This window comes from Pristiophorus japonicus, chromosome 10, assembly GCF_044704955.1.
Source record: "Pristiophorus japonicus isolate sPriJap1 chromosome 10, sPriJap1.hap1, whole genome shotgun sequence".
NCBI lineage: Eukaryota > Metazoa > Chordata > Chondrichthyes > Pristiophoridae > Pristiophorus > Pristiophorus japonicus.
Window position 1 is genome coordinate 142,433,353 of NC_091986.1, and position 24,883 is coordinate 142,458,235.

At 42.6% G+C, this 24,883-nt stretch overlaps 1 protein-coding gene across 3 annotated transcripts in view; it reads left to right on the forward strand.

Moving 5' to 3' along the window:
* The window catches only part of dync2h1 (dynein cytoplasmic 2 heavy chain 1), a 994,370-nt gene that overhangs the window by 327,539 nt on the left and 641,948 nt on the right, over positions 1-24,883 (forward strand). For all 3 annotated transcript variants that reach the window (XM_070892150.1, XM_070892151.1, XM_070892152.1), the window contains exons 54-60: positions 479-551; positions 13,302-13,456; positions 18,778-18,915; positions 19,908-20,021; positions 20,613-20,773; positions 22,607-22,730; positions 22,980-23,101. In XM_070892150.1, coding sequence (XP_070748251.1) covers positions 479-551; positions 13,302-13,456; positions 18,778-18,915; positions 19,908-20,021; positions 20,613-20,773; positions 22,607-22,730; positions 22,980-23,101 — 887 coding nt within the window. The remainder of the gene's footprint in view (positions 1-478; positions 552-13,301; positions 13,457-18,777; positions 18,916-19,907; positions 20,022-20,612; positions 20,774-22,606; positions 22,731-22,979; positions 23,102-24,883) is intronic.

Below are 24,883 nucleotides of genomic sequence, written 5' to 3' on the forward strand. Positions count from 1 at the left end.
CCTTTGACCCACTCTTGTTGCCACAGTATTTATGTGGCTGGTCCAGTTAAGTTTCTGGTCAATGGTGACCCCCCCCCAGGATGTTGATGGTGGGGGATTCGACGATGGTAGTGCCGTTGAATATCAAGGTGAGGTGGTTAGACTCTCGCTTGTTGGAGATGGTGATTGCCTGCCACTTGTGTGGTGCGAATGATACTTGCCACTTATCAGCGCAAGCCTGAATGTTGTTCAGGTCTTGCTGTGTGTGGGCATGGATTGCTTCATTTTCTGAGGGGTTGCGAATGGAACTGAACACTGCAATCATTCAGTTAATTATTCCAACATAGCTATTATATCTCTACTATATCTAACTTTTCTAAATAGCTTTGTTTATCTACCTTCACTTTTTAAAAATCTATTTGGAGGTACAGATGTGCATCATGAAAATTTAATTAAAAGATTATTAATTTGCTAAAATCTTAATATTTTTATTTTTCAGATTCCTGAAATGTTGCTTTCATTGAACTGTGGGCAAGAGAAGAAAGGAAAAGGACGTAGAAGCTCCATTTCTGGTATGTTCTATTCACTACTAAACTAATGCATATTCGGTGTTGCAAATTGCATTTCTGTTCATAGCAGTTCATCTAGCTCTTGATAACAATACTTCTATTCTGTAATATAACACTTGGATTGGAGCTAGAATTGAAATTTAACAATTCATCTATTCCATATTGTAACACTTACATTGGTGCTAGAATTGAAATGTTAGTGTATGCACTTTCTACAACCACTATAACTGTTTAAAAGCTGGGTGGTGGACACCAGGAATGGAATTAGTCCAACTTTCATGGACATGCATAGTAAATCAAGTGGAATAGTGATGCATGTGATGGATTTTAATTGCTTCACTTCCAAAATGTAGATCTTTGCACCAAAGAATGTGCTCCTCAGCCTCTACAGCATTCCAAGTCGGTGTTGTAGTTGTTGTTAACTGAATGATGGAAAACTGCCATCTTTGATACCAATGTGTTTGGATACTTACGTATTCTAGCTTATTGATTTTTGGAAATTATTTTCTTGAGAAGTCTTTCTGTGCCATAGAGCTGGAAGGGGCTGAGTGATTCTATAACAAATGAAGGAGTAAAACATGGAGGAAAATATTTCAGTGATTATGAATATATATTAATCAAAATATTTTACCTCCATGTTTTATTCCTTCCTTCTGCTATAGCAGATCTCCTGTGGCAGAGAGTTGGGGGATATGCTGTTTTGACGTCACTATAGCTTGCTAATTGCACTAGTTACATCAACATGAATGGTTAAACAACACAACGCTATTTTTAACCCCTTGGTTTGCTAACGCAATTGGGGATAAAAATTGCACAGCGCCCCATTTGGGGCGATAACATTTGCAGGAACGCAAAAGTATCATTGGACTCTACACAATTGATTCCGACGGGAACTTCCGGTTTAACGCTCCAAAAGGGACACGCAGCGCTAAATCAAATGCTACCACTTCCCTTAGAGTGCTAAAGGGAGTGAGAGGTGCGGTAGCAGCAGAGCGCTACACAATGTTCCATGCAGTGCTGCTGGATTCATAGGCTCCTTTCCTCCCTTAAAGGGAGGGGCCAATGCTGCGGTCGTTGGAGGCAAAGTCTGGGAATGGTCATCGACGGCACCTGCATTACACTTGGAGCAGCCCCAAGCAGTCTAAGAGAGTGCAGGGCTGATCAATCTTGGGCTGGAAAAAAAATTAAAAAAACAGCACACTGGGGATATTAAATTTCAGAGCAATGAATTAATGACCACAACTCTTTAGGATTTCCGTGTTTAGATGTGTCAGAAGAATAAAAAGACAAAGCCAGTCCTTTTCTTGTTCGTTTATCTGACCTTAAAAACTTGTCCTCATCAAGAAAATCTACAAGCAGCTATTAATATGCAGACATTTCCCTAAGTTTACCCCAAGATATGCCTATTTTGCTCACATTCACGTAGGGATTACCTGAACAGTAATTATTCTTCTGACACTGTGAAGTGTAACATCTGGAGTGTGATGGGCGAACACTGAAGACAAAATATTTACTAGTTAGAAATACTAGTTAAGCTCTCTGTCTATGTACCTGGGGTCAAGACCAAGTATAATTTTCAGGTGAAGCAGGGTTAAAGGACACAAGATAATTGGACCAGGGCACACAGATGTAAATCAGTTCCAATTTTAAAATGATACAGTCTGTCATTTTTATATAATGGCCCAGAATTTGCGGTGGGTAATAACAGCAAACTAACAGTGTTCACTGTTATTACCTGTTCAAACTGACCCCAACTTCAGGATGTAGCACATTAAAGAGACAGGCTTAGTTAAACAAAATTCCATTTCAGCAGCTACAGCTCAGAATTATGCTCCAGATCCCATATTCTATAGATATGTGAAGAGAAAAAGATTAGTCAAGACAAACGTAGGTCCCTTGCAGTCAGACTCAGGTGAATTTATAATGGGGAACAAAGAGATGACAGACCAATTGAACAAATACTTTGGTTCTGTCTTCACGAAGGAAGGCACAAATGACCTTCCGGATGTACTAGGAGACTGAGGGTCTAGTGAGAAGGAGGAACTGAAGGATATCCTTATTAGGCGGGAAATTGTGTTGGGGAAATAGATAGGATTGAAGGCCGACAAATCCCCGGGGCCTGATTGTCTGCATCCCAGAGTACTTAAGGAGGTGGCCCTAGAAATAGTGGATGCATTGGTGATCATTTTTCAACAGTCTATTGACTCTGAATCAGTTCCTATGGACATAGAAACATAGAAAATAGGTGCAGGAGTAGGCCATTCGGCCCTTCGAGCCTGCACCACCATTCAATAAGATCATGGCTGATCATTCCCTCAGTACCCTGTGAGTCGTGCCATAACTGACGAGCAAACTCTCATATAAGTCTGCAAAAAGATAAATTTAACACAAATAGAAAAATGGGTAAAAAAAAACAAATAATCATTATTGGCACTTCCCAATTCCCCAAATCTGAAGTTTTTTTTAAGCAGCATAGTCTAAATAGGCTGCAAATGTTGCCTGGAGAATTTCTGTAAAACAGGTGTGTTCCACTTGAGATTGTATGCTCATCATCGTCATCATCATAGATGGTCCCTCGTATCGAGGATCACTTGCTTCCACATCAAAAAGGGATGAGTTCACAGGTGTTTCAATGAAGGACCTAATATTCCAGGAATCCCGAACTACATGTTGAAGGGTGGAAGATACCTGTGCGTGGATTTTTTTAACGTGTGGTGGCCATTGCACACCAGCCACCACACGGGTTTGACAGAGCTAGGTCTTGGTCCAGTGGCAAGGATTAACCAAAACGACTGGAGACCAGCTCTGCTGCACGGACCCAGTGCGCGCACATGTTGCAGTGTGGGCTGGCACTTTAATAATGCCAATATGACCACACTTGTCTGTCAAACTTATATGGTAAGGGTTTTATACAAAATGAGAAATGTTAATAAATTTTGAATCTTAATGTGTACGTGAACTTCTACAGTTCTAACAAGTTTTTCAAATGCTAAATCTGGAGATTATTGCATGAAATATTTCAGTTATCACTGTTCAGCTGATCTTCAGCTTTAAATTTGTTTCTGGGATGTGGGTGGCGCTGGTAAGGCCAGCATTTATTGCCCATCCCTAATTGCCCTTGAGAAGGTGGTGGTGAGCCGCCTTCCTGAACCGCTGCAGTCCTTGTGGTGCAGGTACTCCCGAGCTGCTGTTAGAGAGGGAGTTCCAGGATTTTGACCCAGCGACGATGAAGGAATGGCAATATATTTCCAAGTCAGGGTGGTGAGTGACCACCTAGGTGGTAGATCTCGCGGGTTTGGAAGATGCTGCTGAAGAAGCCTTGGCGAGCTGCTGCAGTGCATCTTGTAGATGGTACGCACTGCAGCCACGGTGCTCCGTTGGTGCGGGAAATGAATATTTTCTTTAGGTGATGGATGGGGTGCCAATCAAGCGGGCTGCTTTATCCTGGATGGTGTCGCTGTAGTGGAATAGCTTGGCTGGAGGCGTGGTTAGTTCTGGAGCACAAGTCTTCAGCACAACAACCGGGATGTTGTCAGGGCCTGTAGCCTTTGCTGTATCTAGTGCACTCAGCCATTTCTTGATATCATGTGGAGTGAATCGAATTGGCTAAAGACTGGCTTCTGTGATGATGAGGACCTCAGGAGGAGGCCGATATGGATCATCCAGTTGGCACTTTTGGCTGAAGATGGTTGCAAATGCTTCAGCCTTGTCATTTCAGCCTTTGTGTGCTCGGCTCTGCCATCATTGAGGATGGGGATGTTCATGGAGCTTCCTCCTCCCATTAGTTATTTAATTGTCCACCACCATTCACGACTGGATCTGGCCAGACTGCAGAGCTTTGATCTAATCTATTGATTGTGGGATTGCTTAGCTCTGTCTGTAGCATGCTACTTCTGCTGTTTAGCATGCATGTAGTCTGCTGCTCCTGACATGCTCTTCTGCATTCCTCATTGAATCAGGGTTGGTCCTCTGGCTTGATGGTAATGGTAGAGTGAGGGATATGCCAGGCCATGATGTTACAGATTGTGGTGGAATACAATTCTGCTGCTGCTGATGGCACACAGCGCCTCATGGATGCCCAGTTTTGAGCTGCTAGATCTGTTCTGAATCTATTCCATTTAGTACCACGCAACAGGATGGAGGGTGTCCTCAGTATGAATATGAGATTTTGTCTCCACAAGGATTGTGCGGTGGTCACACTACCAATGCTGTCATGGACAGATGCATCTGGGACAGGAAGATTGGTGAGGACAAGGCCAAGTAGGTTTTTCCCTCTTGTTGGTGCTTTCACCACCTGCCACAGTCCTAGTCTGGCAGCTATGTCCTTCAGGGCTCAGTCAGAAGTAGTGCTACCGAGCCACTCTTGGACATTAGCCAGAGTACATTCTGTGCCCGTGCTACCCTCAGTGCTTAAAGGACATTAGTGAACCAGATGGATCTTTACAACAATCCGAAAGTTTCATGATCTAGCTTTTTATTCCAGATTTTTTTAATTGAATTTAACTTCTGCAGCTGCCATTGTGGGATTTGAACTTCTGTCTTTGGATCATTAGTTGAGGCCTCTGGATTACAGTAACATAACCACTATGCTACCGTTCCCTTTTGCTTGTTTTGATCTCCTGTCGCAGACCACGACAGCTGTATTTGTTGAAAGGCATTGTTTTGGGGAGCAACTTTGTACATTTCCCATTTCGTAACTGCTTTGCTTTGGCTCAGTGGGAGTCTTGTGGAAAAGAAAATACACATGACCAGCCACGAAGTACAATTATGAAAAGGAATATAGTCTTCATTAGTCAGGAGAATGGCTTGTAAATTCTAATGGAAGTTTGGGAATAATTTGGTATGATTGTTGTTGTTGTGAACTAGGTTACCTTTAAATTCCTTAAATTTTATTTGCCACGAATTTTTGATTGCTTTTCCTGACACCATTTTTAAAAAAGATTAAATTCTTAGTTGAAGTGTCTTAACCCGCTATGTAATTACAAGTGTATTTGGTATTTTTATTTGATGTTTAAAATGTTTAACCATAGAAAGGACTTGGCCAATTCAAATACCTGCCAATTTTTCTACAGCGCAACCTGTGGCAGAGCAGTGAATTACTGACTGCGATTTCAGGATTTGTGTTTTTTTATCTGTGCTTGCGCTAAATCCCAAAGTTGCAGACAGTTTCAGAGGGCTAATGATGGCAAACGCTGACAGTTTCACCGTCATTACCACCGCAAAATCTTGGCCAATATAAAGTTCCCACCTGTCGTGTTGGCCACACTCTGTTGCATAGTAAGAGCTTTACTGTGTGGATTGAGTATTGCACTGAGGAGCTTTTTTAAAAAAAAAATGTCTGAAAATGAATCAAAATGAATGAAATAGAAATTCTGATGTCTCTACAGACCCGGGAAGGCATCGGAAAAGCTGATTTTCAGCGCACAATGCTTGAGTTGACAGGTCTTCCACATGTGCTAGAGAACTATGAGTTCTCGCGCAAAATTCCGACTTTGAGATCTTCTGCCCAGGATTAGGGCATGAAAGTTCTGTGGGAGATAAAGCAGGCGTACAGGCTGCATTCTGTGTACAGAAGTGCTGGAGCAACCAGGTAGTTAGTGTACATTACGGGAACGTTACTTTTTAAAGCCTGACATCAGCACTGTAGATAGAAAGGTTGTTTGAGATTGTCCTTTATAGCTGCTTTGGAGGCTGCGTGTTGAATGGAAACATTTCAATAGTAAAAGTAGCTGGTGCTTTGTGTAATGGTTTATAGTATACTGGTCTGGTGTCTCCAGCTTGCTGTAATAGTTTGTAATATACTAGTCTGGTGTCTCCAGCTTGCTGCAATGGTTTGTAGTATATTGGTCTGGTGTCTCCAGCTTGCTGCTGGCCTCAGCTAACTTAACATAGACCAGGTATAATTCTCTGATCTTCCTAGTCTGCGTGGTCCAACATCTACCAACTTCGCCATCTGGGGAAGCTCCTTATTTCTATTTTTAACCTTAGAAAATATTCTGACCTTTCACTCACAAACATCATTGCAAGTTGGCCACATTTACTGGTGCCCCTCCCCCATCTCCCCATTTACTGCTGCTTCTCCCCAAAATTAAAGTAATAGTCAGTTTAGACAATAAACTTAATTAAAAGATTATTTAAAAGGTTTTTAACAGTCTTTATATTGCTTTAATTAACTTTTAAAGTGTTTAAAACTGTTAAAATGTTTAAAATAAATTAGACAATCTTTAAACTATTCTAAAAGATTACAAAAATAATTGAAAAATCTCACCTTTCAAAGCCTTGTAGTGATCTCTAAAGCAGCTTCAGCACTGAAGGTAAAATAAATTGGGGACGTGGCCTATGTAAATGAGCTCCTCTTGACCACTCCTGTGGGCGGGGACAGACTCCGAAAGAAGCCACAGGCTTCGCACGCACTGCGTTCCCGGGCGGCTTGACGTCATCCGCTGCCCGGGAATCTTCATCACAGAATTGGAAGTTCAAGAGGGCGCAGGAGAGAATGGTAAGTGTGCATTTTTTTTTCTTTCTTTTACCAGATTGCCCACGGGAATGGTGTTACAGGAATTTCTGGGCCATTATCTAGCTTGGTAATTAGGTGCAGCTAACTCAGTTCCTGAAATATTTTGACATTCATTGATATTCTGTTCTATCCATCAGCAGTCAATATTATGGAACAATAAATGTAATTATTTAATTCAATGAATTGATATTGCCCAACCCAAAAGCCGAATGCATTAAACCAGCTTTCGATACATTTCAGTTTCAAAAGATGCTTCGTAATTCATGGTTCACTGAAAAGATCCATGGTTCCTGGGATATAGTGTAATTATTAACAGACTTTTCATTAGTAATTACATATAAATAGCACTCCATGGTACGCTATTATATGAAAAGGGCTTTAACGATCAAAAGCAGAAATGAATTATTCCTAATTACTTGGGTTTTTTAATAAAGATTCTGATCAAGCTGAAATTGGTACCAGACTATTCGTAAGACATTCTAATTGTGTTAACCTAAGCAGTGTAGACATCTTTCACTTTTATCATTCATGGCTACTTATGGTAAATTACAAGTGAAAGGATAGGCCGTGATTTTGCTGGCACTCAGCAGACCCGATTGGTGGTGGGTCAGCTGTTAAATTTAAAATGATTGACAGCGGGTCAAAAACCCGCTGTCAAAACGCGCGCACCTTCATTTCCCTATGTTGGGTCTGTCAGCGCTGAACAGAACAGACCTGATAGACAGCGGCGGGGTCCCAACGGGGCACACGTGTTAGGCCGAAGCCAGCATGAGGTCCACCCCAGAGGAAACTCCCCACTATCTGCCTGTTTCTGGCTTTCGGCTGCCCGTTTATATACCTTATTTTGGTGGGCCAGTGCATACCTTGCGTCAATCATTTTTACCCTTACAATTATCCAATCACAGAGGAGTTAGTACCTATGGCAGCTCCCTTCCGGCCTTGGGATGTCATTTCCACCTTATCTCTGTCTGAATGTCTTGTTGCCCTTTCAAGAGACAGCTTGTTTATCTTAAGTCTCCTTGCTAAATGACTTATTAGCATAGCTATGCTTTGAAGGCCTGTTTTTGTGTTCTGACCTCGTACCTCAGCTCTCTGTAAAACTCTTTTTTTGACTGGAACCCTTGTGTCTCATCAATTTGGGCAAACTGCTGAGCTAGGGAACTTGTAACAGACAATTATTTCTTCAAATCCATGATTTCTTACATCTTTACACAAGTCTCCGCCCAGTCTGACCTCAATACCTCTCCCACCATTGACAGATCATTTCTGTCATCTCAACGTCACCTGCCACCTGTTCCATCAGCATGGGTGCACTTTATACTCTCTCACCTTGGTTCTCAGAATCTGACCACGATCAGCCCCAATATCAGCATCATCAGGCACACCAGCAGCATCAACAACCACACCAACCTTCTCCGCAATCACCTGATGCTGCACAGGATAGAGGACATCAGCACCCAACCACATTGCTGCCCAGGATGTCAGGGATGACCTCACCATGGCCACATTTACTTCACTTCACGTTGCACACCCTGGCTGCCGCATGATGCGCCAAGTTGGCAGCACCTCACACCAGCACCATAAAGCATCCTCACAATGTCTAAGCCATTCTTTTCACACTAATCAGCATTGCGGGGGATACCGTTATGTCTCACCATTCACTGCAACTCACTAAGCCACTTCCAAAGGTGCGCACAAATCTGTCCAAGAAAGTGAAGTGTTGAAAATAAAGATTTCAATGTTTGACAGCACATTAACAGAAACCTCACAATCATTAGCTAAAACACAAAAGTGCCAACCTTGTGTGCTGTTAGTTGGTATGATTGGACAAGGATGGGTGGCTAGTGAGATGGGGAAGTGATAATGTAGATGGAGAGGGATGGGTGGAGGTGCAAGGTAAGTTGGTATGAGTAAGAATGTGCAGGATTATGGTTGAGAAAACAGAGTGATGGGGATGTGATGAGCGGTACAGCAGGAATAGGTTTAGTGTGGCTTTGAAGTAAAGTTTTGTGATCTACTGAGATCATTGAAAAGTTTGCACAACTGCAGCCTGGTCCACCTGACGCAATTCCTGCTTGTGCCCTCCTGTGCAATGTAACCAGGCTGCGTTGGTCTCCTGGGGAGGTCTCTTCCGCCCATTGGAAGGGAAGAGAATCTCCCTGTGTGCTGTGACTCCCTCCATTAGCACGTGGAGGGTGCCAGGGGAGCCTGGGTGCAGCCCTGCACCTCTCTGCAGTTCTTGCCAGTGTTTGCAGCACCTCAAATGCCGTAGAACACTGACAACACAAATGTCAAAGTAAATTTGTGCATGGTCCCATTAAAGAAACTGGTTGATGACCAGCCTGACACCATCAAACCCGCTTCCTTCAATTGGCCGGGAAACTCGCTGGCGAGGCTTAACAAGCTCAAACAGGGGAAAGTCATGTCGGACAGCGGGATGGAGCCAGCAGTAGGGCCGCCAAGGTAGGGAAAATCAGGGCCAGAGTATTTCATGAAGTGTGGGAGGGAAGGAGTGATCAAGGGCTAAGTCATCTTACAATGTGTTCTCGTATCCAAAAGTATTGGCAGAGTCCTTAGGGCAGGTCTTTGATTCACCCATTTGATTGGAGATTAAGACTCTCCTTTAAACCCACCTCTTTGATCAAGTTTTTTGTCCCAATATCTCCTCTATTGACTTAGTGTCCATTTTTACCTCACATTTCTGTTAAGTGACTTGGAACATTTTTCCATGTTTAAAAACACTATAGAAATGCCAGTTGTTGCAGGACAGCTTTTTTAAAAAAAAGCTCACAAGATTTTAAAAGAGGTTATTATTCAAAGAGAGATGGCACCAAAGAAGTTATTGAAACTCGAAGTAGACAGCAGTAATTTTCATCACTGCTAGAGTGATGAACTAGCCCATCTTGGAATAGAAATCAAAATCAGTTGGTCTGATTGGTCAGTTTACCTCCCAAGCAGTGAATGAGAAAAGAATCACAGGACTTGATGGTTCACTTCCAAAAATCCTGAGGGAACATATAGTGGATACTCTGACTGAATTTTCCAAAATTCTGTACAAATGAAAATTGTGTCATAGGATTGGAGGATAGAAAGCTGCGGACTGTAAGAAGATATCAATCAACTGGTCAGGTGGGCAGAACAGTAGCAAATGGAATTTAATCCAGAGAAGTGTGAGGTAATGCATTTTGGGAGGGCTAACAAGGAAAGGGAATACACATTAAATGGTAGGATACGGAGCAGTGTAGAGGAACAAATGGACCTTGGAGTACATGTCCACAGATTCCTGCAAGTAGCAGGCTAGGTAGATAAGGTGGTTAAGAAGGCATACGGAATGCTTGCCTTTATTATCGGTAGAAGAGATTTGGAGGGAAATTTCTTCACGCAGAGGGTTGTGGGGGTCAGGAACTCACTGCCTGAATGGGTGGTAGAGGCAGACATCCTCACCACATTTAAAAAGTGCTTGGATGTGCACCTGAAGTGCTGTGACCTGCAGGGTTATGGAACTAGAGCTGGAAAGTGGGATTAGGCTAGATAGCCTCTTGTTGACCGACATGGACACGATGGGCCAAAATGGCCTCCTTCCGTGCTGTAAACTTCTATGATTCTATGATGGATGTTGTGACAACCCAATTCAAAAATGTTGATGGGGATAAACCAGGAAATTATAGGTCAGTTAGTTTTACTTTTGTTATTACTGAACTCACTAGAGACTATGGGCTCAATTTTCCCCAGTATTTGCATCGTTTTTTTTGGAGCAGGCTGCTTTTTCTGGCTTAATTTAAAAATCCCCAGTTTCCCCAATCAATTTGCACCAGCATAATAACTAAGTTCGTTACAAATTTTGTAAGTCAGTTTTTTTTTTCAGCCAAAGGAGGCGTAACCAGCCACTTACGCCATTTCTGGCCATTTAGGGAAGTTTGGCCAGCTGAGAGTTACACTGGCCAAATCAGAATTGGAGTATGTCGCCTGTCCCGGAAAACCTTCCCTAGAGTTAAGGAAATCGGTGCAGGCATGGAAAGTGGCGCAGCAGATGCCCGAACACACTGAAAGAATTGAAAAACACATAGCAGCAACTTACCTCCAACCCTGCCCGAAGGCTGTCCGGTTCCATTCTGAGTCCCCGGTTTTCACACACAGTCCGGTCCCGAGAGAGAGAGAGTCGGTCCCCGGTTCTCACACACAGGAAGGCTGTCTGGTTCCATTTCCCCGGTTCACACACGAGAGAGAGAGAGAGAGAGAGAGAGAGACCTGAAATGGCGACCGAGAGTGGGACCGGACCGGACCGGACAGCCTTCGGGCAGGGTTGGAGGTAAGGTGGTGCTTTTCAGTTCTTTTAATGTGTTGTGAGGTGACTATATGCTTCACTTTGCAGCCTCAGCTCGCATTGTGTCCCTGGTTACTATGGCAGCCCGATCTTTTCGGCGCAGATCAAGGCTCCACCCCCCTCGGGTTAGGCCACGCCAAAATGAAGAGCTCCAACGGGGAAACTTACAACCCTTTTTTTTTTGGCATACTTGGGCCCCAAAAAATCAGACGTAATTCTTCATTACGCCAATAAGATGCTTTGGGGAAAATTGAGCCCTATAATGTGGGATGAAATTTCTTGTCAAACATGAATCAGCAGAGATTTCTAAAAGGCAGTTCCTGCTTCACCAAGATTATATAATTCATTGGAATGTGCTCTTTCTCGCTTACAAGACAATAGCCTAGAAATTACTGTTGGCAATGTTGAAGGAAAAATGCTAATATATTTGCGCAGAATTCCTTTCTGTGTTATCATGCGTGCATTAACCTGCTATTTAAATATTCATGTGTAGCAATATAGCTCATCATAATTATCGCTGTCTTTGTCATTGTCTTTGTTGTTTTTCTCTGTGTCAAAAGTTAGCATTAGGTTTTTCTCAAGTGAAATTAATAGTGTAATGATGGTAAACACAACAATATTCATATGAAATTGAGGTTTATGGTAACAGTTTGCAAGGCTACCTGAACCATTACACAGTTAAACCAATAGCATGTGTTTACTGGAGCTGACAATTCTTCAGAAGAGCTGATCACCTTCATTGAGCTTTCAAAATTGTAAAATAACAACTGTTTTAACTTAAATCTATTTAGAGTAGCAACAGCAAAATTAATTTTGCACTGAGAATTTTTAATTCCCAGTGCATTTAAAATATTTTTCAGTTGTGCATCCTAGCTTATGCATCGAGACAGGCAATATCCTGGCCACTCAACAGTTCAATGTCTTTAAGTAGCTTAATATGTCTTCACAGAACAGGTTTAGTCGTAAACGAGGTATTGTGGTATATCATCATTATAGTTAATAGGTTTGCGGATGTACATCAAGTCTCACTGTTACATTTTATGTTCTGCTGATTTTGTGATGGCAATGGAAATACAAAATATTTTTGCAGTCAGTGATGGATGGGTCTATTATCGGATTCTTGTCAAAATTCCTGCATGGGCCCGGTGCCATTGATGCTTTTTTTCTAGTTATCTATATATTATACAACAGCTTTCTTGAATGGCCTGCTGATCAGGGAGTGGAGCCTGATCTAGCCTGAAGCTGCAGCACAGTGCTTGGCTGACCTGAAGTTTGGCAGTGGCATCTGGAGCTGCGGGAGGTTGGAATTTACATTTTGTGTACATTTTGAACTACATTCCTTTCTGTTAGGAAACTATTATCTCAGGATCTTGGTAGCATATCCCAGATATATTCTGTCCAAAAAGCCCAAAGGTTTACTTTGTGAAACTACGGAGTCGTCTCATTTTCTGTGTTGAGTTTACCTCCTTTAGTAAACTTCAACTATTTGTGCCTTAGCCGAGGCTTAGGTGGAGGCTTGGACAAATCAGATGTCAGAAAATGAACTTCAGTGATAGATGGATGGATGGACGCAGTTTTTTTTTCAGATTGACAACTTGTTTGGGTGCTATAGTAAAGTGAAGCGAGTATTTTAAGTACAAAACTACCCGATAATTCAAAGCAATTACTGTTTTAAACTTATTTGGATCACAATATATTTCTTAAAACCTAAATACATTGTCAAAAAGCAGTATATTGCATGTTTGAGATAGTTAAAATGTATTTCCAGTGGGCTGTTTTCTGTAGTCTACTCAATTAAAGAAGATTACAAAATACAGCTTCTTTGTCATTGTTTTAAAAAGATGCATAATCTGGTGCATATCATCTAAATGCAAATTTTACTTTCTTGCTTACGCTGTGCTTTTGTCTGCAGGTGATGCTGATCTAACAAAGTCTTTCCTGATGATTCATGAGTCTTGCAGAGCATATGGAGCTACTCCACACAGATACATGATTTTCCTGGATGTATACAGCTCAATATACAATACTAAGAAAAGTGACCTAATGAAACGGCAGAGTCACTTACAGGTATATTTGGTGGATCAGTAGCATTTAACCAGTGAGGAACTATAAAATCTGATTTGGCTTGAGCAGCAGTAAATCTTTCACTTTCAGTTCATCTGTGGCCAATAAATTGTTGGACTATGCCAGACCTTAAAATTAGTGTTCTGATGAAAGGTAATTGACTCTGTTTCTCTCCCCACAGATGCTGCCTGACCTGCTGAGTATTTCTAGCATTTTCTGTTTTTATTACTTAAGTTTAGTTCTAAATTACAATTAATCTATATCAATGATTTGGAAGAGGGGATCAAATGTAATATATCCAAGTAGTATACAAAGCTACGGGATGTAAGTTGTGAGGAGGACACAAAGAGGCTTCAAGGGAATATAGACAGGCTAAGTGAGTGGGCAAGAACATGGCAAATGGAATTTTGGGCTCAATTTTCCCCAGTGATTTACGCTGTTTTTTTGGAGCAGGCTGCTTTTTCTGGCTTAACTTAAAAATCCACAGTTTCCTCAATCAATTTGCACCAACGTAACTCATTTTGTTACATTTTTTTTTAGCTAAGTTGTGTTTTCATCCAAAGGGGGCGTAACCAGCCACCTACATCAATTCTGGCCATTTAGTGAACTTTGGCCAGCTGATAGTTACTGCATTTCTGCTTAGGCCAGCGTATGTGGCCTCTCGCGAAAACCCTTGCGGAGATTTAAAGAAATTGGCGCAGGTAAGTAAATCGGAGGCCATTCGGCCTGGGCTGGGGCGGGAAGCGGAGCTCACAGCGGACCGGGAAGTCACGCACTTGGGGGCAACAGCGGCTTGGGAAGGCACGCACTCAGGGGCCACAGCGGCCCGGGAAGATACTCACTCGGGGACCGGAGAGTATTGCACCCAGCCGATCCACAACTTGCTCTTTAAAAATGGCCGATTGCCAATTTGGAGCTCTACTGCGCATGCGCGGCCATTTCAGCGATGTCAAGAACGTAAGCTTTTTCCCCCGCGCATGCGCAGAAGGCCCGGCTGCGTTTTTCGGCGCAGACCGCAGGCTTCACCCACCGAGGCGACTGGCCACGTTGCGCGGCTCCGGATTACAGTAGAAACATCGGGGATAGTTTGGACATGTTTTTCTGGCGTATTTCTGGACCTAAATAAGCGGCGTAACTCTGGCAATACACCAGAAAATGGGCTTGGGGAAAATTGAGCTCATAAAGTGGAGGAATGTGAAGTTAAGTAGAAAAGCAGAGTATTTTTTAAATGGTGAAAAATTGGGAAATGTTGGTGTTCAGAAGGACCCTGGGTGTCCTTGTACACGAATCATTGAAAGTTAACATGTAGGTATAGCAAGCAATTAAGAAAGCAAATGGTATGTTGACCTTTATTCCAAGAAAATTTGAATATGAGAGTAAAGACGTCTTCCTGCAATTATATAGGGCCTTGGTGAGACCACATCTGGAATATTGTGTACAGTTTTGGTCTCCTTACCGAAGGAAGGATATACTTGCCATTGAGGGAGTGCAACGAAGGTTCACCAGACTGATTCCTGGGATGATGGGAGCGTCCTATGAGGAGAGATTGAGCAGACTAGGCCTATATTCTCTAGAGTTTAGAAGAATGAGAGATGATTTCATTGGAACATACAAAATTCTTACAGGGTTTCACAGGGTAGATGCAGGGAGGATGTTTTCCCTAGCTGGGGAGTTTAGAACCAGGGGTCACAGTCTCAGAATAAGGGGTCGGACATTTAGGACTGAGATGAGGTGAAATTTCTTCACTCAGAGGGTGGAGGATCTTTGGAATTCTCTACCCCAGAGGACTGTGGAAGCTCAGTTGTTGAGTATATTCAAGTCAGAGATGGATAGATTTTTGGATATTAAGGGAATCAAGGGATATGGGGATAGTGCAGGAAAGTGGAGTTGATGTAGATCAGCCATGATCTTATTGAATAGTGGAGCAGGCTTGAGGGGCCGAATGGTCTACTCCTGCTCCTATTTCTTATGTTTTTATGTAAAGTACATGCTACAGAAAATGCTGTTACAATTTTTGTTCAAATTGCTTTGACAATTTCACTCTGATAAAAGCTTTTTTTAGTTTAAAAAAAAAAATTGCACCATTGGAATTTGCATGAGGATTGGTCCTTTTAAGAGAAATAAACGACATGCGTTGTAACAGAATTAATATAGTCACGTGTCTGGCTTTTGTAAGTTACGCATCTGCTATGTAGTGATGGTTTATTTTCCATAGTGCTCTGCATCATTTGATATATGGTATAATGACACATCAGTATTTATCCTCTCAGATTTTATGCATGTTTTAAAATATACTTGTCTGTTTTACAGCTTCGAGAAAATGTTTTTCACAGAAAACTGCAGAATCACTGAATTTTTTGTTTAATGCTTCAAAATCAACGGAAGTTAGTCCTTTTCTGAAACTAACCTTTGCACACCTAATATTACAAATGATAATGAAATTATTGGTCGACTCGACACAAATAAAATACTTGGGTTACTGTCATTTGCAGTGGTGTAATATGCAATATTTTACTTATGCGAATTACATATTAGTGAGCCCCTAAATATTTTGGGATATGGTAGCTGTTGAATTCAGTGGCATGCAAAAACCTATTTATTGATTCAAATCATGCATGACATTACTGATGGTGTGCGAATAGAGGCTACTACGCTTTGGAAAAATTCAGTGTTCTGAAAGTTATGTGCAGCTGTAACTGGATGATGGTCCATAAATAAAGAACTTGCATTTATGCTAACCATGGTGGTCCATGTCTTTAAGAAAATTGTAAATCCACTTTTTATCCCCCCAATATCTATTAATTACAGAGAAAAAATGAAATTGAGTGAGCCTCTGCAACTAATGTCTCCCACTGGACTATCAATAAAATGGGCTCTCAAGCTTCTTCAGGGCTTGATCAGCTCCTGATCTTGAACTGAGTTAAAATTTCAGCTAGAACTTGATTTTTAAAATATTTACAATTACCATAACTTAATTAAACTTTCAGTAATTTCTAAATTATTTCAACTCATTTAAATTTTAGATTTCTGTATGGAAGTGCAATAACTACTTTATATTTTGTTGAATATGATTCTCTGATATGGTTGGTCTCTGCTAGCCATGTTGTCAATTAATACCACATGGTTAGCATAACTAATTCAAGTAGCTTGGACCTTTGCATTCATATAGACACAAAAAACATACAGTAGCTAGATATTGGGCATATTGTTACCTAGTAATCAGCTAGTGATTATTACTTACTGGAACTTTTAGTGGCTCTATCAAGATAATTATTTCTTCAATATGAACATCATCACTCCTCGTGATGGGCAGCCTGATATTGCCATCCCACATTATGGGCCCAAGTTTCCACAAGAAAAAAAACGGGCGCCCCTCCGAGCTGGGCGCCCGTTTTTCGCGCCTAAAGCGGCGCCTAAAAAAATCCACGGTATTCTCCACCTACTTACAGGTCCTCTGGCCCTCGGCGCAGCCAGCACGAGCTGTGGGGGGGGGGCTTCAGCGCCGGGACCTCTGCACATGCGCGCTACAGTTGGCACGCAAGTGCAGTAGCTCCAGGCGCCGAACTGTGTGGGAGGGGCCCGAAGCTTGCAGCCCCTAGCCCTGGCTGAATGGCCTCGCTGGGGCTGCGTGAATGAGGCTACTCCCATGGCCAGCTCCTGCTCCCCCGCCCCCCCCCGACCAGACCCGACACTTGCTACCCCCCCCGCCGACCAGACCCGACCTGACACCCGCTCCCTCCCGACCCGACACCCGCTCCCCGCCCGCCCCGCTCCGACCCGACCCGACACCCGCTCCCACCCCCCCCCGCCCCGACCCGACACCCGCTCCCCCCCCCCCCCCCCGCCGCGACCCGAGACCCGAGACCCGCTCCCCCCCGCCCTGACCCGAGACCCGACACCCGCTCCCCCCCCCCCACCGCCCCGACCCGAGACCCGCTCCCACCCCCCCCCCCCCCGACCCGACACCCGCTCCCCCCCCCCGACCCGACCCCCGCTCCCCGACCCGAGACCCGCTCCCCCCCCCCGCCCCCACCCGACACCCGCTCCCCCCCCTCCGGACTGACCCGACCCGCGCTGCTGTGACCCGACCCCCTCCCTCTCCCTCTCCCCCTCCCTCCCTCTCTCTCCCTCCCTCTCCCCCTCCCTCTCTCTCTCCCTCCCCCCTCTCTCTCCCTCCCCCCTCTCTCTCTCCCTCCCCTCTCTCTCTCCCTCCCTCCCCCCTCTCTCTCTCTTCCTCCCCCCCCTCTCTCTCTCTCCCTCCCCCCCTCTCTCTCTCTCCCTCCCCCCTCTCTCTCTCTCTCCCTCCCTCCCCCCTCTCTCTCTCTTCCTCCCCCCCCTCTCTCTCTCTCCCTCCTCCCCTCCCTCCTCTCTCTCTCTCCCTCCCTCTCCCCCCCCCCCTCTCTCTCTCTCCCTCCCCCCCCCCCTCTCTCTCTCTCCCTCCCCCTCCCTCTCTCTCTCTCTCCCTCTCTCCCCCTCCCGCTCAGCGGCGCGAACGGCTGCAGAATTCTCCCTGGCTGAAGCACTTTCACACAGGTAGGAAGATGGTTTATTTAATCTTTTCTTGGCTGATAAATGTTTATTCAGGTTGGATTTATTTGTATAATATTTGTAGAAGTATAAATAAGGATTTATTGTAGAATTTAATGAGTTCCCTTCCCCCCCCCTCCCCCCCCACCTCGTTCTGGACGCCTAATTTGTAACCTGCGCCTGATTTTTTAATGTGTAGAACAGGTTTTTTCAGTTCTGCAAAAATCTTCACTGGCTCCATTCTACTTTAGTTTAGAGTACATTTTCACTGTGGAAACTTTCAAATCAGGCGTCATGGCCGGACACGCCCCTTTTTGAAGAAAAAATTCTGTTCTAAACTAGAACTGTTCTACCTGACTAGAACTGCAGAAAAAAAAAATGTGGAGAATTGCGATTTCTAAAATAGTCCGTTCTCCACCAGTTGCTCCTAAAAATCAGGCGCTAATCATGTGGAAACTTGGGCCCTATAAGATAGAATGGCCTGTCTGTCATCATCCACAATCAGAGTTTTTAGCAAATTCATGACTGAAAATTAAATTAAATCACTCTTGAAGTTTATTATGTATGACATAGAAAATAATAGATACCCTGGACAAGTTCTGTACTTCTAAGTTCAATATTTTTACTAGTTGAAAAAGACACTGGAGTAGAAACATGAAAAATACGACAATTATATCTTCAATTCCATTTTAATAGGCTATTTTATCCTATTTAAATATGTTAATTAAAAAAAAAACGTGTACCACATTACAATAAACAAAGCCAAAATTCAAATTTTGTTCTGTGTGTTGATACAGGCTGGAGTTTCTAAGCTAAATGAAGCTAAAGCACTTGTTGATGAACTGAAGCGAAAGGCAGCAGCACAGAGCATACTATTGAAAACCAAGCAAGCAGAAGCTGATGCTGCCTTGCAAGAGATCACTGTATCAATGCAGGTATAATACTTTGCGTGAGCTGTACTGTGGATCAGGAATGATCGACTATGCCAAACCTTTTAACAATTTTTTATTTCTCTAATAATATAATAATGCAGCAATTCGAACATTCCACACAGTTGGTTGCTGAAGGCATCCTATTCCTAAAAAGTAACCTCTTATCGAGGAAAGGTTCCTTTTGTGGCCACAGGCCTCTGTAGCCCTGTTTTCAAAAGTCATCTGGAGGTTAAGGCCAGAAAGAGGTTCCATCATTCCAGAGGCTCATCCTGGGGGTTAAATTTGTCCACTCAGTCCAGGTTAGTAGCATGCTTTGCGTGAAGCCCTGACACAAGTTGGAACTGGACTCCTCCATGCTATCACCCATTGCACGCTAGCTAGCTAGCTGGCAGGCAGGTCAATGCTTTTTGCATTTCTTGGTGTATGGTCATCGACTTTCTTTAGTAGTCTGGACCCTCAAAGTCTCATCTGCAGCAGGATTAGGATCCCATTTTTGCCCTGCATCAAGCTGGCTTCTGTGCCGTCCTATCCCTCTACCCTAGGTTCTGCACATGTGCCCAGTGATTTATCACCTGGAGACCCCTCCTTTAGCCTACATTCTAAATTATGCATGGTGCCAGCTCTGAACAGGTGCTTGCTGGATTATATCAAGTGATGATGTGTCTTCAGGAAGGCTGCCCTCTTCCTCAAGTTCCATAAGGACCTCAACATTTTATGCACTGAAATGGAAGAGGGGGAGACAAGGGAAATGTTTAAAATAAAGAACAAAATAGAAGTTTTGAAGTGACTGTCTTTGGAAAATTTCTGGAAGATGTGAAATCCAAATGTGACTTATTAGAGTTGGGTGAGAAGTAATACTTTCGTGATGTGAGTGGAACACAAGAGTATTGCTTGTCGCTTTGAGAGCTTTTATTCTCTGTATCTTTTGGTTCTGCATTACTTTAGGAATGATGACTGAAGCTAAGCAAAAGTTTGAATGTTATATTTCTTGACAGAATGCGAGTGAACAGAAAACTGAAATGGAACACATCAAACAGAAGATAGCTGAGGAGATGGTGAAGATTGAAAAACGTAAAGGTGTAATTGACAATGAACTTAAACAGGTCCAGGTAATGTTTTTTTCATTATTTGCTGTCTTACTATTTCCAGAAGATTAAAAGGATTTGTTATCAAAAAAGACTAAAATAGATTATAAAGCAAGAATTAACAAAATGCAAAACAGCTATGTAAAAATAAATCAACCAGTTTCAATATACTTGTTAGCTCCAGAACTTCATTTTCCCCAGAATTATTTTAATTATAGTGTAGAATAGATAATCCCTTGCAAAAATAATTTTTAAATGGTTCAGGATTTTGAACCGAAGTTCTATTCAACACTTGCTATTTTAACAGAATCCTTTTATGTTTCTGTGCTGTTATCCATTCAACCAATAAACCCAACATCTACATATGCACATTTACAGCAAGTGTTGCTCAGTAGACATAAGGAGCAGAAACCATTCTGTATTCCAGGATACTGAGGCCAATTGTAACCCTCATTGTCAGTCTCATTTAGATTAGCTAACTCAATACACTTTAATGATTTAACCCAACGCATGTGCTTCCTAGACTGTATGATTCTGTATTACGCCACTTATTACATGTACTCACTGAGCTATTGGTGAGAGGTAATGGCACTGTTTCCATTTTTTCTTTTTCAGCCTCATGTAGATGAAGCCAAACGAGCGGTCGGAAATATAAAGCCAGAATCACTGTCAGAGATCCGGTCACTGCGAATGCCACCTGATGTAATCAGAGATATTTTGGAAGGAGTGTTACGGCTGATGGGTATTTTTGATACTTCGTGGGTCAGCATGAAAAGGTGCGAATGTATGAGGTTGTATCCCATACTGTATTAAATAAATCAAAATGTTATATAGTTAACACAACAAATGCAGTGATTAGCAAGTTGAGGGATGACGATGCTTCATGATAATTATAGCCTTTTAATTTTTGTGCCTGTGTAGAATTTGTTAAACTGAGGGACACTTTGAAGTGTAACAATTTTTCTCTTTTCATTCAATGGTAGTGTTACACCAGATGAGGTGCACTGGATCAGATGATGTTCAAAAATCCCAGTATCTTCCTGTATCAATGTAACTTGGTTCCATCCTCAAATAAATGTTTCTCATTACCAAAGTGTAGCATTTGCAATTCGAGTAACTGTTCTCATGGTGTCTGTATCAAGATTGCATCAATCAATGCAAGGTTTGGGGACAGTTTTCTTTTCTCCAATCTTCATTAGCATTAGTCCTTTGTTACAAATGGTTGAGAAACTACTGTTTGTTTAATTTTGAGTATACTTTTTATTGTATAACTCCTTCCCCTCCCTGATTTTTCCCTCTGTCTTGGCCCCTTTTTGCCAAAGTTGGTTATCAGAGTGATCAGCAGGTAGCAGTCGGGAACAGGACCCCTGGTTTATTTTTGCCTCCATTGCCTGGGATGATGAGGCCAATTGTAATGCCCCCTACTTGTAATTAACCGACTGGTGCAGATCTGAATTGACCCTGAACTTCTGGTCTAATATTACACTGGCAATATATGTATTAGTTCTAACTGAAGGTGTTTCTAACCTTGATCCTAAAGCACATTAGTAACTAGCATAACACCAGTTTTTTTTAATGTTTCTGGTACAACGGAGTCGTGTAGCATCATCCACAAGTATTACCAGAAGATCCAGACACGATGGTTCTCGTACCACTGTGGATATTTATAGCTGAAACCAAACATCCTAGACTCTTACATGACTGAGTATATTCCAAATTAGGTTCACAGATAATTAGATATTGTTTATGGGGATTCGTGAGGTCATCCAATTTTTATATTTTACAATATGTGTTGAATTACCCGCTGTAGTCGTATATATTAATTGATTTCCTTATGGTACCTCACAAAATATTTTCTAAAATAGGGCAAGGAACCTTTGAGGGACCCAGTGTTTTTTGCAAAGGTTCTTAGGGTGTTTCTCAGTATTTACAGGATCACCAGGAGTATGTCAGTGTTTACAGGGTCACTAGGAATATGTCAGTATTTACAGGGTCACTAAGAATATGTCAGTATTTACAGGGTCACCAGGAATATGTAAGTATTTACAGGGTCACTAGGAATATGTCAGTATTTACAGGGTCACCAGGAATATGTCAGTATTTACAGGGTCACCAGGAGTGTGTCAGTGTTTACAGGGTCACCAGGAGTATGTCAGTATTTACAGGGTCACCAGGAGTATGTCAGTATTTACAGGGTCACCAGGAATATGTCAGTATTTACAGGGTCACCAGGAATATGTCAGTATTTACAGGGTCACCAGGAATATGTCAGTATTTACAGGAGGTCCTTCATACAGAAAGGTTTGCATTAGACTGGTATAAATAAATGAAGTAATAAAAAAAAACTAACAGTTGCCTTCCATTTCATTAGTAGATGAAATTGTCTGGATTTAGCAAATGGTTAAATGTGCATTTTCACATTTCAACAAAGTACACTTCAACAAAAAATGTAACTTGATATGAATAGCTTTCTCAGCAAAAGAAAATACAATATATAAATAAAATATCATTTACAATGTAGGTCCTTATGTTATCTAATGTACTGTCAATGACTGGTTTGAAAAGGACATAGCATTTTAACGTGGGATTTTAATTTTTGACCATCACAGTTTCTTGGCAAAACGGGGAGTGAGAGAAGAGATTGCAACCTTTGATGCTTGGAATATCAGCAGAGAAATTCGAGAGAGTGTCGAAGGACTTTTACAGAAAAACGGTGCTTCATTTGACCCAAAGGTATAATTGATAATAACAGGAGATTGTTTTATGACAGTTTATTGGAGACAATTAAATGAAAGACAGTTGGGAAATAAAAATCGCAATCAAAGTTGTTTGCTCGTTAAATTTTTTTGGCAGCACAATGAACCATGAAGGTCTCAGTTAGGATTTCCTGCAGATGCATTGATCTGAGGCTCAATTTATCATTTGTTTGTTTTATGTGTGAAATTTGATAAATGTGCTATGAATTCGATAATGAATTTACAGAATGCCAAGCGTGCCAGTGCTGCAGCTGCTCCTTTGGCTGCATGGGTCCGAGCTAATGTGAAATATTCGTATGTACTGGAGAAGATTCAACCTCTGGAAAAAGAACAGGCTGCCTTAGTTGAGTAAGTAATTCAAGATCATGTCAGTAACTTCTCTATACATATTTTGTAAATCATGTGGCTTTATTCTCATCCCTTTTAAAATATTTTCTGTTTTATGTATTTGTACCAAGTATAGTGGAGATCAGTATGATGTCTGTAACATCTGCTTACTATTAATCACATATAGAATAATTTATGTCCAGGATTGAGTTACAAGGGTATAACTTTAGGGGGTTGGGGGAGCAATATCCTAACTCTTGAGGGAAACCCAAGGGATTTTATAAATATAATCAGAAGTCAGACACTAGAGCCGGAATTTCGTTAACATTGGTGGGTCTGTGGCAGGTGACTGATGTGGCGGGTCCCGATGCTGCTGCTGGCTCCAGCCCGCTGTGTAGAATGAAGTTCCCTTGATTGGGCTCGTTAAGCCCATGCGGTGCATTTCCTGGCCAATAAGAGGAAGCGGGACTAGTGACTTCATTTGATGACGTGTCCTTAAAGGTTTCCTTAAAGGGACCATGGCCAAATGTATTTTAACATTTGTGCTGTCAGTGTTCTAGAGCATTGAGGTGCTGAAAACACTGACAATGACTGTGCAAAAGCACAGGGCTGCACCCAGGCTCTCCCATGACTCCCTCCATATGCGTATGGAGGGAGTCACCACATGCAGGGAGTTCCTCTTCCCTTCCATTGGGCGGAAGTGTCCTCCCCAGGAGATCAACACAGCCTGGTTACACATTGCAGAGGAGGGCGCAAGCTGGGATGTGGTGAGGAAGACCTGGGTGTAGTGCCGCAAACATTTCAATGATCTCAGTAGATCACAAAGTTAGTACAAAGTCCCATTCTACCTCATCTTGCTGTGCCTCTCATCACATCCCCATAACATCCCCATCATTCTTTGTGACTGTGACAAAGGCAAACTATCCCTCCTTGTCCTTCTTGACTTGTCTGCAGCCTTTGACATGGTTGACCACTCTATCCTTCTCCAATGCCTTTTCTTCGTCGTCCAGCTGGGTGGGACTGCACTCGTCTGGTTCCATTCTTACCTATCTAATCGTAGCCAGAGAATCCCCTGCAACAGCTTCTCTTCCTACCCCACATCGTTACCTCTGGTGTCCCCCAAGGATTTATCCTTGGCCCCCTCCTATTTCTCATCCAAAAACACAGCGTCAGTTTCCTCATGTAAACTGATGACACCCAGCTCTGCCTCACTACCACTTCTCTCGACCCCTCCACTGTCTCCAAATTGTCAGACTGCTTGTCTGCCATTCAGTTCTGGATGAGCAGAAATGTTCTCCAATTGAATATTGGGAAGACCGAAGTCATTGTTTTGGGTCCCCGCCACAAACTCAGTTTCCTAGCCACTGACTCCATCCCTCTCCCCAACTTCTGTTTTGAGGCTGAACCAGACGGTTCGCAACCTTGGTGTCACATTTGACTGTGAAATGAACTTTCGACCACATATCCGCAGCTTAATTCAGACTGCCTATTTCCACTTCTGTAACATTACCCGTCTCCGCCCTTGCCGCAGCTCATCTGCTGCTGAAGCCTTCATCAATGCATTTGTTGCCTCTAGACTTGACTATTTCAATGCACTCCTGGCAGGCCTCCCACATTCTACCCTACGTAAACTAGAGGTGGTCCAAATCCCGGCTGCCAATGTCCTAACTCTTCTGAGGCAGTCCCTTGGAGTCAAGGATGACTTGCTTCCACACTAAAAATGAGTTCTCAGATGACTTCAGTCCTTGGCCCACTGCTATTTCTCATCCAAAATCACAGCTTGAGTTTCCTCATGTACACTGA